General features: G+C 36.3%; 1 protein-coding gene across 4 annotated transcripts in view; it reads left to right on the top strand.

Annotated features, from left to right (window-relative positions):
* The first annotated feature begins 1,189 nt into the window (after positions 1-1,189).
* CHRDL1 (chordin like 1) overlaps positions 1,190-13,463 on the top strand; it is a 125,480-nt gene continuing 113,206 nt past the window's right edge. For 3 of the 4 annotated variants that reach the window (XM_023508722.1, XM_023508723.1, XM_023508724.1), the window contains exon 1: positions 1,205-1,298. In XM_023508722.1, the coding sequence (XP_023364490.1) occupies positions 1,205-1,298 (94 nt within the window). Of the gene's footprint in view, positions 1,299-13,463 lie in introns of all 4 variants that reach the window. The other variant, XM_023508721.1, reaches the window with a different exon arrangement.

Below are 13,463 nucleotides of genomic sequence, written 5' to 3' on the forward strand. Positions count from 1 at the left end.
TTCATAATTTGAATTTGTATTTTGAATGAGCTGGGCAACTTTATAGCATTTAAAGAGGAGCTGTGGCATCTACTGTGGAGCCCAAAGATGTTTAGTTCTCCAAAATGATCATCGTGCATTCCCTCAAGTTCTTTTTATACTCAATATTTAAGTTGGACTCTCAGAAAACAAATCATTGTGTTCCTATCTAGGGTTAAACCCAGATTGGGTTTAGTGTTTCTAGAACATTTAAATATTTCCCACGTACTCACTGAAAGAATCTTGCAATCTCTCAAGTCTGTGGAAATGACCTGTGCTTGGATATGAGCTATAGCAAACTTGCTGTGTTCCAAGGCTCAAAAGACGTACGATTTCTACCCCTTAGATTGGAAATGCCAATCTCCATCTCCTATTTTAAAGAATTATAGTTGCTCTAATGATCTTTTGCGTGGTGGTACAGGGTGGACAAATCACCTATTTAAATTTGCCTAATTTCCTTTTAAAATGACCCATTTAAACTTTCCATTTCACAATGGACTTCAAGGGGAGGGCTATATCTGAACCATTCTAAGCAATATAACCTTTCAGGTGTTTAATTGCATCTATTTTGCTAATTATATCTTTTCCAACATGTGTAAGCAAACTGAACATCCTTATAGATCTTACAGAGGACACAGGAGAAATTCTGATCAATTTCTTCTTCATCCCCGAAGGATCAATGATAATAGTAGTTTTGAAACTAAGATTAGTTAACTTTCGTTTCAGGAATTGCTTAGGTCTCATGCCTATTACTTTTACTTTGTTTTCCAAAATAGCCATTTTACAAACTCCCGTTTCCTTTTTCTTCCAAAGTAAATCTCTTGAGAAATCAACTTTAATTCCCTTAGAAAGGAGGATTTCAAAATTTATTTTTATTTTCCTATGACTTGCCTGTAAGGATTTAATATCAGCATTGGATAGGCATGCATGCTCATTCACTTGAATTTGCTCCCACAGTCTTTGCAAGACAGGAGAGGCAAGTCCTTTATCTTAGGCAGGAAAACAATACTTGCACTCATGTAAATTCCCCTCATTTTTTTTTTCTCCTAGCAAATTAGAAGCCTGAGTATCAATGATCTTTATTAGTTGTAAAGGATCTTGTGTTAAGACTTTTTTCTGCTTTCTTCCCAACAGCTTGAGTACGTCGAGCCTTGAAGGTTCTCGGTTGCCTTTTGCCGTGACCCACATGAGAAAAAAGTGGAAAATGGGAGGCATGAAATACACTTTTTCCTTGTTGTTCTTTCTTTTCCTAGAAGGAAGCAAAACAGAACAAGTAAAACGTAAGTGTCTTGTGTTTAAAAAAGAATACATACTTTCTTATAACCTTTTTGAAAATGTGGTTATAATCTGTTATAGATCATGATGTAGCCCAAATGCGGCTGTGCCATTTTTCTAAGAGAAGAAAGTGAATGTTACTGTTTATGCATGAGTTGATAAAAGAATGAGCGCTTTGAATCGGGCCAACTGAATTTGGGGCTGTTTTTCTGATTATCATATAATTTTCATCTCATAGAACACATGACACATTAGCCTATTTTTTCCCTTTCCTGTTCTAAACTATACAAATCTAATTCCATTTTATGGAACTCTAGAAACACCTGACAGATGAGCTGGATTTTTTCCCAAATTTCAGCAAAGGTTTTTAGTTTATGAAAAGAATGACATAGAAGAGAAAAAAAAAAAAAAGAAAGAAAAATCAAGGCAGGCTCTGCCTTTTCTCTTATGCTGAAAAAGGAGGAAGAACCCCTCACATGAACTGGATTCAGATGAAAAATCCTTTGAGGAAATTGAGATTCCAGGGACTGTTAGCAAATTGGATGCCATTTATTGAAAAGAACGTCCCCACAAAGCCAGGGAATATTTCTGGAAAGTCAGCGATCCGTGTGATGGGCTAACACATTGGAGAAAGCAGAGAGTGGCAGGCAAGCGGGGGGAGATAATTAACCCTCCTTGCTGCCACATTTGGGAGATTTATGAGTAACCGTCAACATCTCTCTTCTTGTTAAGAGATTTTTACAGCCTTTGCACAGTGTACAGACCTTACCTTCTTTGAAACACTTTCAACCACCTCTGAGATGGACACTTGCTCTAAATTTGCAGGAACAGCCTGAGCTCTAGTCCCCCTTTTTGACTGCATCAAAAGAAGCACAAAGTGGAATTGGTCCAAAAGGGGCATTCTCTGCTCCACTGAACTTATTCATGAGAAGGAGCTTTGAAAATATTCTTGGTAGGAGCTGAAGCAGCATCTGAAGCCCATCATTTAAACATTTATCTCCTTTATCAGTGTTAAGTTAAATGGATCAGGCAGAAGCCTTGCTGACAAGGAGAACAGTGCCAAGCCTATTCCATCCTTAAGTGTGTTTCTGTCCCACTATGATTTTCATAGTAAACTTAGTCTTCTTCCTGTGACAAATAGTACTTCTGATTAAGCTTTTAAGCATGAATGTTCGATGGTTATATCTGCTATGATTACGACACAAAAGACAGGGCATGATCTCAGTGAGGAAGCTTGGATCAGCCTCTTATCTTATATTCTTTAGTGCCTCCTCTTTCCATTTTTGTATAATTCATCTCTGAACCCTCCTCTTCCAGAAGCCCACCTTGATTTAAGATGATGTGACAAAAATGTTCATCTATTCTCAGTTCAGCTCACCACCATCTGGGGTTAAAAGTCCTCCTGTCTTAGAAAGAAACTGCCCTTATGGCCTGTTACATGGGGGAAGCTTGTAACTCTTCAGAAAACCCTCTCCTCTGAGAAGTCTTCCACATTTATAAAGAATGGAAGGATATTGTTTCTGAAACTTAGAGATTAATTGGTAAACCAAACAAAGATGCAACTTAAAAAATATTTATAGGGCCAAAACTACTACATCCTAACATTTCCTCTTCTCTGTGAATTGGTCCCAAGCCCTTTTGGTATTTAGTTGATGCCAAAATTATTATGTAACAGACAGCCTAGGGCCCCAGTTCTGGTCAAGTATTTCAGGAATATTGTTAAACAATGAAGCTAAACCATGATAATTTTCTGAATGAGCCACTGAGCATCGTTCTGTATGGCTATGCTCAAGCTGACTGTCTTGAAGATGTCTGAAGATGTGTAAAGCCATTTTCACTAATGGGGAAACCTCAAAGCATATGTCCTATGTAAATTGCCTTGATACACAGGCACACGTGTGCATGCACACACACTGTATGCATGCACAGAGATTTACATTGCAGCTCTTAAGAGTGAGAAGTTAGAAGCAGTGGAAATTTCAATCTATAGGGATATTGTTACATAAGTTATCCAAGTAATATAATATCACACTGACATTAAAAATAGCATTTATTAGAAATTTGGTAGCCCTGGAAAATGCTTATTTTAACTTTTTAAAATTTTAAAGTTAATATATATACTTGTTACACAAAATAATATGAAAACACCTGAGCTTCAATAAAGAACATGTGCCCCTTAACTCCCATTCCACTTTCCAGGGATAACCATTATGAGTGGTTTGCTAGTTTTGTTAGAATCATACATACATGTCTGTATGTTTTTTTTTCTTTCGCAGAAATGGGACATTATATACATTTTTCTGAAACTTGCTTTTACTCAACACTGTGTGTAGGACATCCTTCCATGTCAGAACATTGCAATACACCAGTGCCATATTCTTTCTAATCAAATCGCATAAGCGTGTCATGGTTTATTTAACTAATCTCTATTTGTAAACATTCAGGTTACTTTCGGTTTTTGTTATTACAAGTAAGGCATTAATGCACACCTTTAGGCACTTATGCCATTAATGCACACCTCTAGGCAATTATTTGTAAGGAATTGTTAAAGTATAAGTTCAGTTTTAATCTTAAGTACTGCCAAATTGCCCTTCAAATAAATTACATTAATTTTTACTCCCACTATCTGTGTATAAGTGCATTTCTAATTCCTTCACCAAGAGTGTTATTAATCTTTGTATGTTGGGGCCAGTTTATTTGGGGAATCATTCAGTTTTGTTTTGATTTTTTTTTATTACTGGAATATCTTTTCAATTACTTTTTAGTTCAGTTGTATTTCTTCAGTGAATTGCCTATTTTTGCAGTTCAATTGCTAGTCTTAATAGTTGGCAAAAGCTTATTTGTTAACCTTTTGTATTTCAAATATTTCCGTCTGCTATTTGTTTTAAAGCTTACGTTATATTTCCCATATAGAGGTTTTAAAATTTTATGTAATACAATCTGTCATTCATTTCCTATATGGCTTCTGGATTTCTTATTCCTAGGAAGGTCTTTCCCACCCACATTCTCTATTTTCTTCTGTTGCTGTCATAATTTGGGTTTTTGCCCAAGGTTCCCTATACCATCTGAAATTTATACTAAGGTATGGTATGCAATAGGGAGATAATTTTTTTTTAAATCTCTGGATGGTAGGTTTATAAAATGTCATTTTTATTCACCTTTCTGCTTCTGTCTGTTGCAAGTATTAGCAAGTATTACTTTTACAATAGAAGAAAAGCTCCTTAAAATAAAAGGACATATCATTTCCCATATTTTTACCACCTAGTTCTAGAGGGGGAAAGATGTGGGAGTAGATGAAGAAAAAAGAGAGTTTTGTTTTTAAAAAAGAAGCCACTGGGAAAACTTTATAGTGTACGTGTAATAAATTTTCATATCTCTCCCTATTGCCTAACACCCTAACACCGTTTTACCAAAGGAAGCCAAAGCGTTTGAGCTTTCGGGGCTTGTTAGAATATAAACCTTTAAGAGGGTGCTCTGTAGCTTATTTGCTCTTCTATTTGGGACATCAGGGTGGAATGAGAAGGGATGCTATTATGGTCAAAAATGCTCATTCAATTGGGACAGAAATCTGAAGAGGTCTGGAAGAAATACTTCATTTGTGGAAGGATTTTTTTTGCAAGGAATGGTTAAGGTAGGTGTTGTCACTTGTTGGTAGTTAATTAGCCATAGTTACAGTTGCTCTCACAAGATGGAAGACAGGCTCAGGAAGCCAGAAAATACTGATACTGCATTGCAGTGGATGAATGAGCCATTTGTTGCTTATATAAAAGTTTGTTACCATCCAGCATCAGCAAGGTTTGAGGTCTTTAGCTGGGAAAGGGTCTTTCTGTAACTCCATTATGCTCTGTTGTTAAAGTTGTAGTCAATGAGGCCAGGAAGCTCTTTTGAAGTTCAAAGGAGCGTAACATTCACAGCATAATATTCATGCAAATATGGGACGAATGGGCTGAAGAGTTTGCCCCTTTTGGCAGATCTAACTTAGGTAATGAACTATTGATCAAAGTGAGGTTGAAGAATTGAGTTGTTAAGAATATTCAATTATGTATTTCTAATGGACCGGCCTGTGCCAAGTCTGGCAAAGATTCTGGAGAGAGAAAATGTTCATGCATTTCAGGGAGTTCTTTCCTGCTTTATAAGGTGAGTTAACTGGATCTTCAAGGGACTACCTTCTTTCTCATTTTTCTTCTCGGGAGAAATGCTTTCACCATTCAAAACTGGTTAAAATGGGTCTCTGGACTTCTTAGGAAAGGAACGCCACCAAGAGGATTGAAGGGAAGGGGGAAGATACTTAGAAAGTTTGAGACAAGTGAAGTATGGGCTGTGGAGCCTATGTAGAACCTCTCTGTCTATTGTGAAAGTCAGCCAGGAAGGCATTAGTTTTTTTTTCCCCCAGATTCTCACTTGGACATTTGAGGTGATTATTGAACAATAGAAAGAAGCAAGCAAAAGTGTACATCTGTTTGTGTCTTACAAGTTTAAGTAGGTAGAAGTAGAAGAAAAGGAACAACACTTTGAAATTAGATAGATTACTTGGAGGTGAGGACAGTGGGTTTCGGTATGGAGGCTCTGGAGGTAGCCTAGATCCAACTCCCAACTCCATGACTTAACTTACATACCTTTGAAATGTTACTTAACCCCTCCAGCTTTAGTTTTCTTATTAGTACAATCGGGAAAAATGAGCATCAACATGAAGAGTAAATGAGATTGTGTATACCAAGTGCTTTGCATGATGGCTGGCACATAGTAAACTTTTAATAACTATTAGTGCAACTTTCTTGTAAGCCAAATGGTATTATCCCCTTAATTTTATTTCATTTCATTTATTTATTTATATTTTTTGAGACAGAGTCTCATCATCTCACCCTCTGTAGAGTGCTGTAGCATCACAGCTCACAGCAACCTCAAACTCTTGGGCTGAAGCAATTCTCTTGCCTCAGCCTCCCAAGTAGCTGGGACTACAGGCACCTGCAACAATGCCTGGCTATTTTGTTGTTGTTGTGATTGTTTAGCAGGCCTGGGCCAGGTTCAAACCTGCCATGCCTTGGTGTATGTGGCTGGCGCCCTAACCACTGAGCTAGGGGTGCCAAGCCATATCCCCTTAATTTTAGATGAGAAACTTGAAACCCAATGAGGTCCAGTGACTTTGTGCAAAGATAGCAGTCCCAACTAGAGCTTAAACTAAAATCCAGATCTCCAAATTCAGTGTTCTGTTCTCTATACCCATTTACCTCCAGAAATGCTCTGAGGGAACCAGTTCATTCTCTCTTGAATAGAAGCCCAGTCCTCTTTATATGGTAGCCACTTAATACATCAGAGATGATCCAAGTGAATAAAGAACTTGGTAACCAGAATTCCTGAGAAAGGCAGTATACTGTTTGGGAATTAAAAGACTAAGACTAGGAATAAATTATTCAGCAACCCGAATTAGCTAAGATGAAGGAAAATAGTGAGAAAGGTTTAAAATATGTGCCTTTATGTCCATGTTTCTTAGATTTCCCTGACTTCTCAGTAGGATTGGAATGTCCTCATAGTTTAATGGAGAGAGGACTGTGCTTAAAGTCAAAAGACCTAGTTTCTGGTCAGTTGTTCGCTGCGTGATGTTGGTTGAGTTATTCATGTTCCTTGAAGTAAAAGATTCTCTACTTAAAAAGAATTCTTCCTTTCTGGACAGAAGTCTAAAGAAGGGACTGAAGAGGTAGGACAAGGGGAACCTGGCCTGTCCACAGGCCCTGCCTGTGTGTATTGGGAGCAAACCACCTGGGCTTTAACACTGTCACAAGATCATTGCAAAGATTATTTTATTCATTTAAGATTTATAACTTATCTGTTTCTAGAAAGAGTAGATACAGACTGGAGATGAAAGTATAACGTAAAGATGTTTTTGAAGATGAAATAAAATAGAGGCCATCTGAAGAAAGTAGAAACAGTAGACATCTTTCACATCTGGTGGTAGATTTTAGCATTTTCACTGTAAGTTGGGCTTATGCTTCCTGAAAGGATAAAAAAGAGACACAGTGGTTTTTTTGGTAAGAGAAAATTTACATACTCTTGTTTGACAATGCGAATGTCACTTTCTTTGCATTACTATTATTATTATTATTATTTTTGAGACGGAGCCTCAAGCTGTCCCCCTGGGTAGAGTGCCATGGCATCACGCTCACAGCAACCTCCAACTCCTGGGCTCAAGCGAGTCTCCTGCCTCCGCCTCCCAAGTAGCTGGGACTACAGGCGCCCGCCACAACGCCTGGCCATTTTTTGGTTGCAGCCGTCATTGTTGTTTGGCGGGCCCAGGCTGGGGATTTGAACCCGCCACCTTAGGTGTATGTGGCTGGCGCCTTAGCCGCTTGAGCCACAGGCGCTGAGCCTGCATTACTATTATTATTATTGCTTAATACTTCGTTGCAGTAGTTGTCTGATTTCTTTTCTGAATGTATTTATCTTCATTCATTCTTTACAAGGTTTTTGTTTCCAGTCCTTATCTTAAACATTGCTATTGTTGGTAAATTTTAAGCCTTTTTGATTTTGTGAAGGCAAAAAGTGGAAACCTAGTAAACACATGTCTATGTAAAAATAAAAAAAAAAATGAAAAAAAAGACAAAAAAAAAAGAGAAACTTTACAGTTTCACCCACAAAGATTATTCCCACTTCTTCCTCACTCAAACAATATTGATCATGAAATAATGGAATAAAGCACATTCTGGGCGATGTAAGGAGACCATCTGTAACTTTGGTTTCTTAGAAGACAGAAGCATTGTCTGTTTGACATTTCTTTACTGACCCTCTGTAAAGGAAGGGAGCAAACATTAAATTATAATTCAATGAAGTTCTTTCTGTAAGTGCTAAGGAAATGTGGTCTAGGAACTTTATCTTTGAATGATCGAAGTTAATTGGAAGATAGAACATGGAAATGTTAAATAAATAGATAATTAATATGTCTACTAGACTGGATAGTCAACTATCAGATACCCTAAATAAGCTTCATATTCACATTTATTTGTTCATAATTTTAAAACAGAAATGTAAAAGCCTAAGGAACATAAAAATCAGCAGTAATCTCAGCATGTATAAATAACCATAGTTAGTTAATTTACTTCTAGCCTTTTTTTCTGAGATCAAGTATAAAAACAGTATTTTGCAAAAATAAAACACTGTCTTGTAACTAATGGGTTTGGGATTTATTTATGTCAGTTTACAACTGGAGTCTCTAAAATGCACCTGTAGTCATGGTACATCCCATGTTGTCTGAAGTGAAAGCTGGGCGGTTCAGATATCAGTTGTAAGGAATGCAAGTTTGATTCTGTTCATGAGCCCAACTTGTATTCTTGACCAAATAGAACGTATTCCTGACCAAACAGAAAGTCTCCTTTAACAAAGACTTGCAGAGCTGAGGTGCTGATGGTTTTCTTGAACCAGAGTTTTGATTTTTGCCCAAAGTCACATGCCATATGACATGGAAGAGATGATTTTAGTGACCAAAATTATTCAGGTCAGCTGTCACCAGCTTGAAGCCTTTCTGTAAAAGGATCTCCCCATGACCTCATAGTAAAGACTAATGAGAATACTGTTAACTCCCAGTTATCCATGGTAATGGGAGATAGAAGGACATAATAAAATGAAATGAATGGAAAACCTCCAGTTCTTAGCCGATGGTGTCACCTTTTTGACCGTCAAGCCTTGTTGAACTATGAACCCTTTTCTTGTCATTGAGTTTGCCCACCTGCTAGTCAAAAAGTGAACTTAGCTATAAGGCAAGTAGTGTGAGGGCCATGATGTGACTAGAACACTCGATATATATTAAGTTGAATTAATTTGGGGCAAATTATCCAGCCAGTAAGAATAAGATAATTAAGTCCTGGATGAAGGAATAAGCTGTATACACAGGATGGAAAATTTGGTGTTTTCCTGACTTTCCTTTTTTGCTCCATTTCCACAGCCTGGAAATGAAGTCTTTAACCCCTAAGGAAATCTGACAGTCTTCAATTCTGGAAACTCAGTTTCCAGAGAAATAACAGAGTTTCTCCCCCTTAACTATTATATCGTACCCTTCCTACATTCTGCTTCAAGTTTGATAAATGACAGAAGTGTTTAGGTCTCTATTTTTTCTTCACTGTTCTAGTATCCTTTTAAAGAAATAAACAGTTAAAAATGAATTTCTTTACTTGATGTGCCCACTCATATAATGAACAGTGAAGATTCTTCTCTCCCTTTCCACCCACCATATGTGTTATAATAGCATAAATATTATTGTAACATTGACATGATGATGTGTCTACAGTAATAGCTCTTATCAAAAACAATTTATGGGAATGTTATCTTGATTTTGAACGTATGATGAAGTTATTAAGCTTTTGACCTAATCCTGGGAGCTGAGTGGTAATGACTGGGCAGAACCTTGATGGCATAGTGGCACCTCTCTGTTGTTGCTTATTTATTGTCATCATTGCTCCTGTTAACGAAGGCCCCTAAAGTAGCAAGGGTGCCACCTCTAATTAGGACCAGCTGAATCCTTTGAAAAAGAGCTGTAATGATGCAGGTTGAAGGTCCATCTCACTTGTTAGGTGGAATCCCTTTGAGACGAAGGCAGAATTCTGTTAAGGTTACAGTCCTCAGTTCCAAAGTTAGACTACAGAGGTTTGAATCCCAGCTCATGCCTTGATTAGTCATGTCAACTTGGACAAGTTACCAAAACTCTCTTATACCTTGGGTTCTTCATTTGTAAAATAGAGCTGATAATGGGACCTATTTCAGGCTGTTGTGAGAAATTAGTGAATTTATGTATATGAAACCCTCAGAACAGAGCCGGGCTCACAGAAAGTGCTCCACAAATCTTAGGTGCTGCTATTGTTGTTGCTATTACTGTTGCCACCATTCTCACCTGGCTCATGTTTTTTTCAGCACCTGGTTTCCTGTCTGCTTCTTAACACTTGTCACCTACCTCCTAGCCTTTGAGCCAAATTTGGGGAAGGATGATTCAGATCACTAAGCTTTTATACTAACAATACTCTTTAGAGGCTGAATGTAGGGGCAATGGAATCTGTTAGCTGAGCTCAGTTATTTGGGTTATCTGTGGTTTTCAGGAATAACAATGAACTCAGGTAAGTTGAAGTATTCCATTTAACAGTTTCAGGGAAATAATAGATCTTAAAAATATTTTAAAGAAAAGATAGCAACTTGTTTAAAAGTGATATGGAAGGAATACCTTCTTTTTTTGCATAAATATAAACTATCCCTTTGGAAACAGACTTTCCTACAAGTTAGTGTTTTTAACAGTTTGGATGAGAGGGTTGTTTTTTTTTTGAGACTCACTACATGGCCCTGGGTAGAGTGCCGTGGCATCACAGCTCACAGAAACCTCCAACTCTTGGGCTCAACTGTTTCTCTTGCCTCAGCCTCCCAAGTAGCTGGGACTATAGGCACCTGCCACAATGTCCGGCTATTTTTGTTGTTGTTGTTGTCCATTGTTTAGCAGGCCTGGGCTGGGTTTGCACCTACCAGCCACGGTGCATGTGACCAGTGCCCTAACCACTGAACTACAGGCACCAAGCCTTGGATGAGAGTTTTAAAAATGTGTAAATGCACTTAAAACCCACATTATTATAGCTTGTTTTATTTTAGCACTGTTTTAATCTTTAAGAGGTCTGTTTTTTTATTGTCCCGTTTCTTCTTCATCAAGTAAGAAGGGGTTAAGTCATTCAACCATAAAGAACACATACATAGCTGATGGCAAAAGCTCATTAGATTTCATATTTTTTTTTATTTTGTAATACATTTTTTATTAAGTTAAATACACATAGATCATGAATACATTCATGCATATGTGGGGTACAATGTCGATTTCATATTTTAAATAGGTAAATGTGATGTCAACTTCTGTTGAGCTAATCCAAGCAAGAGAAATAACCCAGAACACAGTGCATAATACACGGGTTGTATCTTACTTTGCAATGTGAATTTAAATCTACAAAATAACGTCTAGCTTACTTCTATTCTGTAATTAATGGCTCCAGTCCCATATGACTAGTTCTTCCAGTTTAATAATGCAATGTAAAAGAGCTATCTTCATGGATTTTCTTCCAAGTAGATACTCACATTCTTTCTGAAATCTTGAAATAGTTGTATGTGTGAAATGCAAATCACTTAAGTGTTTGTCAATGAAACTATCAATTGATTATACACAATTGGTCACTCTCTTACCAACATAAGGTAGGGAAAGGTAGAGAAAATAGAGAAAGACACCTCATTTAGATGTTAGTCTTGAGAAATTCATGGATATCTCTTACCAGTTAAAGATGATAGGATTGTTAAAATATTTGAAAGATTGTTAACCCTATCATTGAATATTGTGGAGCAGAAGTTTAATTTGTGTCTATAACAAGAAAATTGTATTACTAAAACTTGGCTGAAAAACATGAAGTCTGCCTAAAAAGTGTTTTTTATGTTCTTTCAATTGATAAATGGTTTTGAGCACCTACTCTTAGTCTAGAAATGTAGATTAATTTAACAGTGTTAGCAATAATGACAGTATTATAAAAAGGGAAATAAAATGATCACTAAAAATGAAGATATGTTCAACCTTCTAGGTATAAAAGAAGTAATTAATGGTTCCATTTCCCCCACCAAACTGGCAAAGTTTTAAATAATTAAAAATATCCCTTTCTAGGCATTATGAGCTACTGTTATGGCTTCAGCCTTTCTTGAAGGCAGTTTGCCAGCATAGATCAAGCATTTGAAACATTTGATCTGAGAATTCTGCTTACAAGAATTTGTATTGAGAACATAACTAGTGTTGCACCCAGAGGTTTATATACAAGGTTGTTTGTCATGGAATTTCTTTTAAATGGAAAGAAATGAAAATAACCTACTATCCCCAAATAGTTTATGGTTAATAAATTATGGTTCAACTATATATAGGTATGGAATCATGTCACTAGACATGAGGCATGGAAAAAGTATTTAATGATATAGCAATGTTCTAATATTTTAATTTTATAATGTAGTTTATAAAACGTATATACTATATGTTGTTAACTTTGTCATAAGACCTTTATACACATAATGCAAGGAAAAAATATCAGAAAGAGCTTTCAGTTTCTAAATTGGTACATAAAAATCTTGGAGGGTGATGCTCCCATTGTCATAAGAAAAAAGCTAAATGAATTGAAAATTAGCAATAGATGAGGTAAGATGGGAAATGGAAAAAAAAAGTATATAGATTGAGAAGGAAGAAATAAAACTACCTTTGTTCTTAGACAAGATTGTCTGTGTAGAAAAACCCCAAAGAATCACAACAATGGCAAGAAGCAAGGTTGAATGAAACAAGGTTAGTGTACAAAAGACTAATGATTTCCTATATGCCAGTAATAAACAAGTGGAATTTAAAATAAATAATATAATACCATTTACATTAGTATTGCCAATAATAAAATACTTAAGTACAAAATTAGCAAAATATGTACAAGATCCGTATGATGAACACAAGAGACCTCTGATGAAAATAAAATGGAGAGATATACATATTCCATATTCATGGATAGGAAGATTCAATATTGTCAAGAAGTTGGTTTTTCCCAACTTGATTACTTCAATACAATACCAGAAATAAAATAGTAACTTATTGTGTAGATATCAACAAACTGACTCTAACATTTACATGGAAAGACAAAAGACAAAGAATAGACACATGATAATAAAGAAGATCAAAGTCAGAGGACTGATACTACCTAACTTCAAAACTTACAATTAAGCTACAGTAATTAAGACTGTGTAATATTGGCAGAATAATAGATAAACAGGTCAATAGTACGTAATAGAGATCCCAGAAATAGACCCACACAGACATCATCAACTGGTCTTTGACAAAGGAGCAAAGCAGTCTGATGGAGAAGAGATAGTCTTTTCAACAAATGGTGCCAGAACCAGTGGATATCCACATCCAAAATGAATGAATGAATCTAGGAATAGACATTACACCCTTTACTAAAAGCTATCCAAAATGGATCACACACCTAAATGTTAAGTGAAAAACTGAAACTTTTAGAAGATAATATATGAGACAATCTAGGTGACTTTGGGTTTGGCAATGATTCTTAATTTTTTATTTTTCTTTTCATGTGATGTTTTGGTACAGGTGTGTAATGTAGATTAATCAAGATTAATCTTTTTTTTTTTTT

This window comes from Otolemur garnettii, unplaced genomic scaffold (assembly GCF_000181295.1).
Source record: "Otolemur garnettii isolate 467f Iridium unplaced genomic scaffold, OtoGar3 scaffold00267, whole genome shotgun sequence".
Lineage (NCBI taxonomy): Eukaryota > Metazoa > Chordata > Mammalia > Primates > Galagidae > Otolemur > Otolemur garnettii.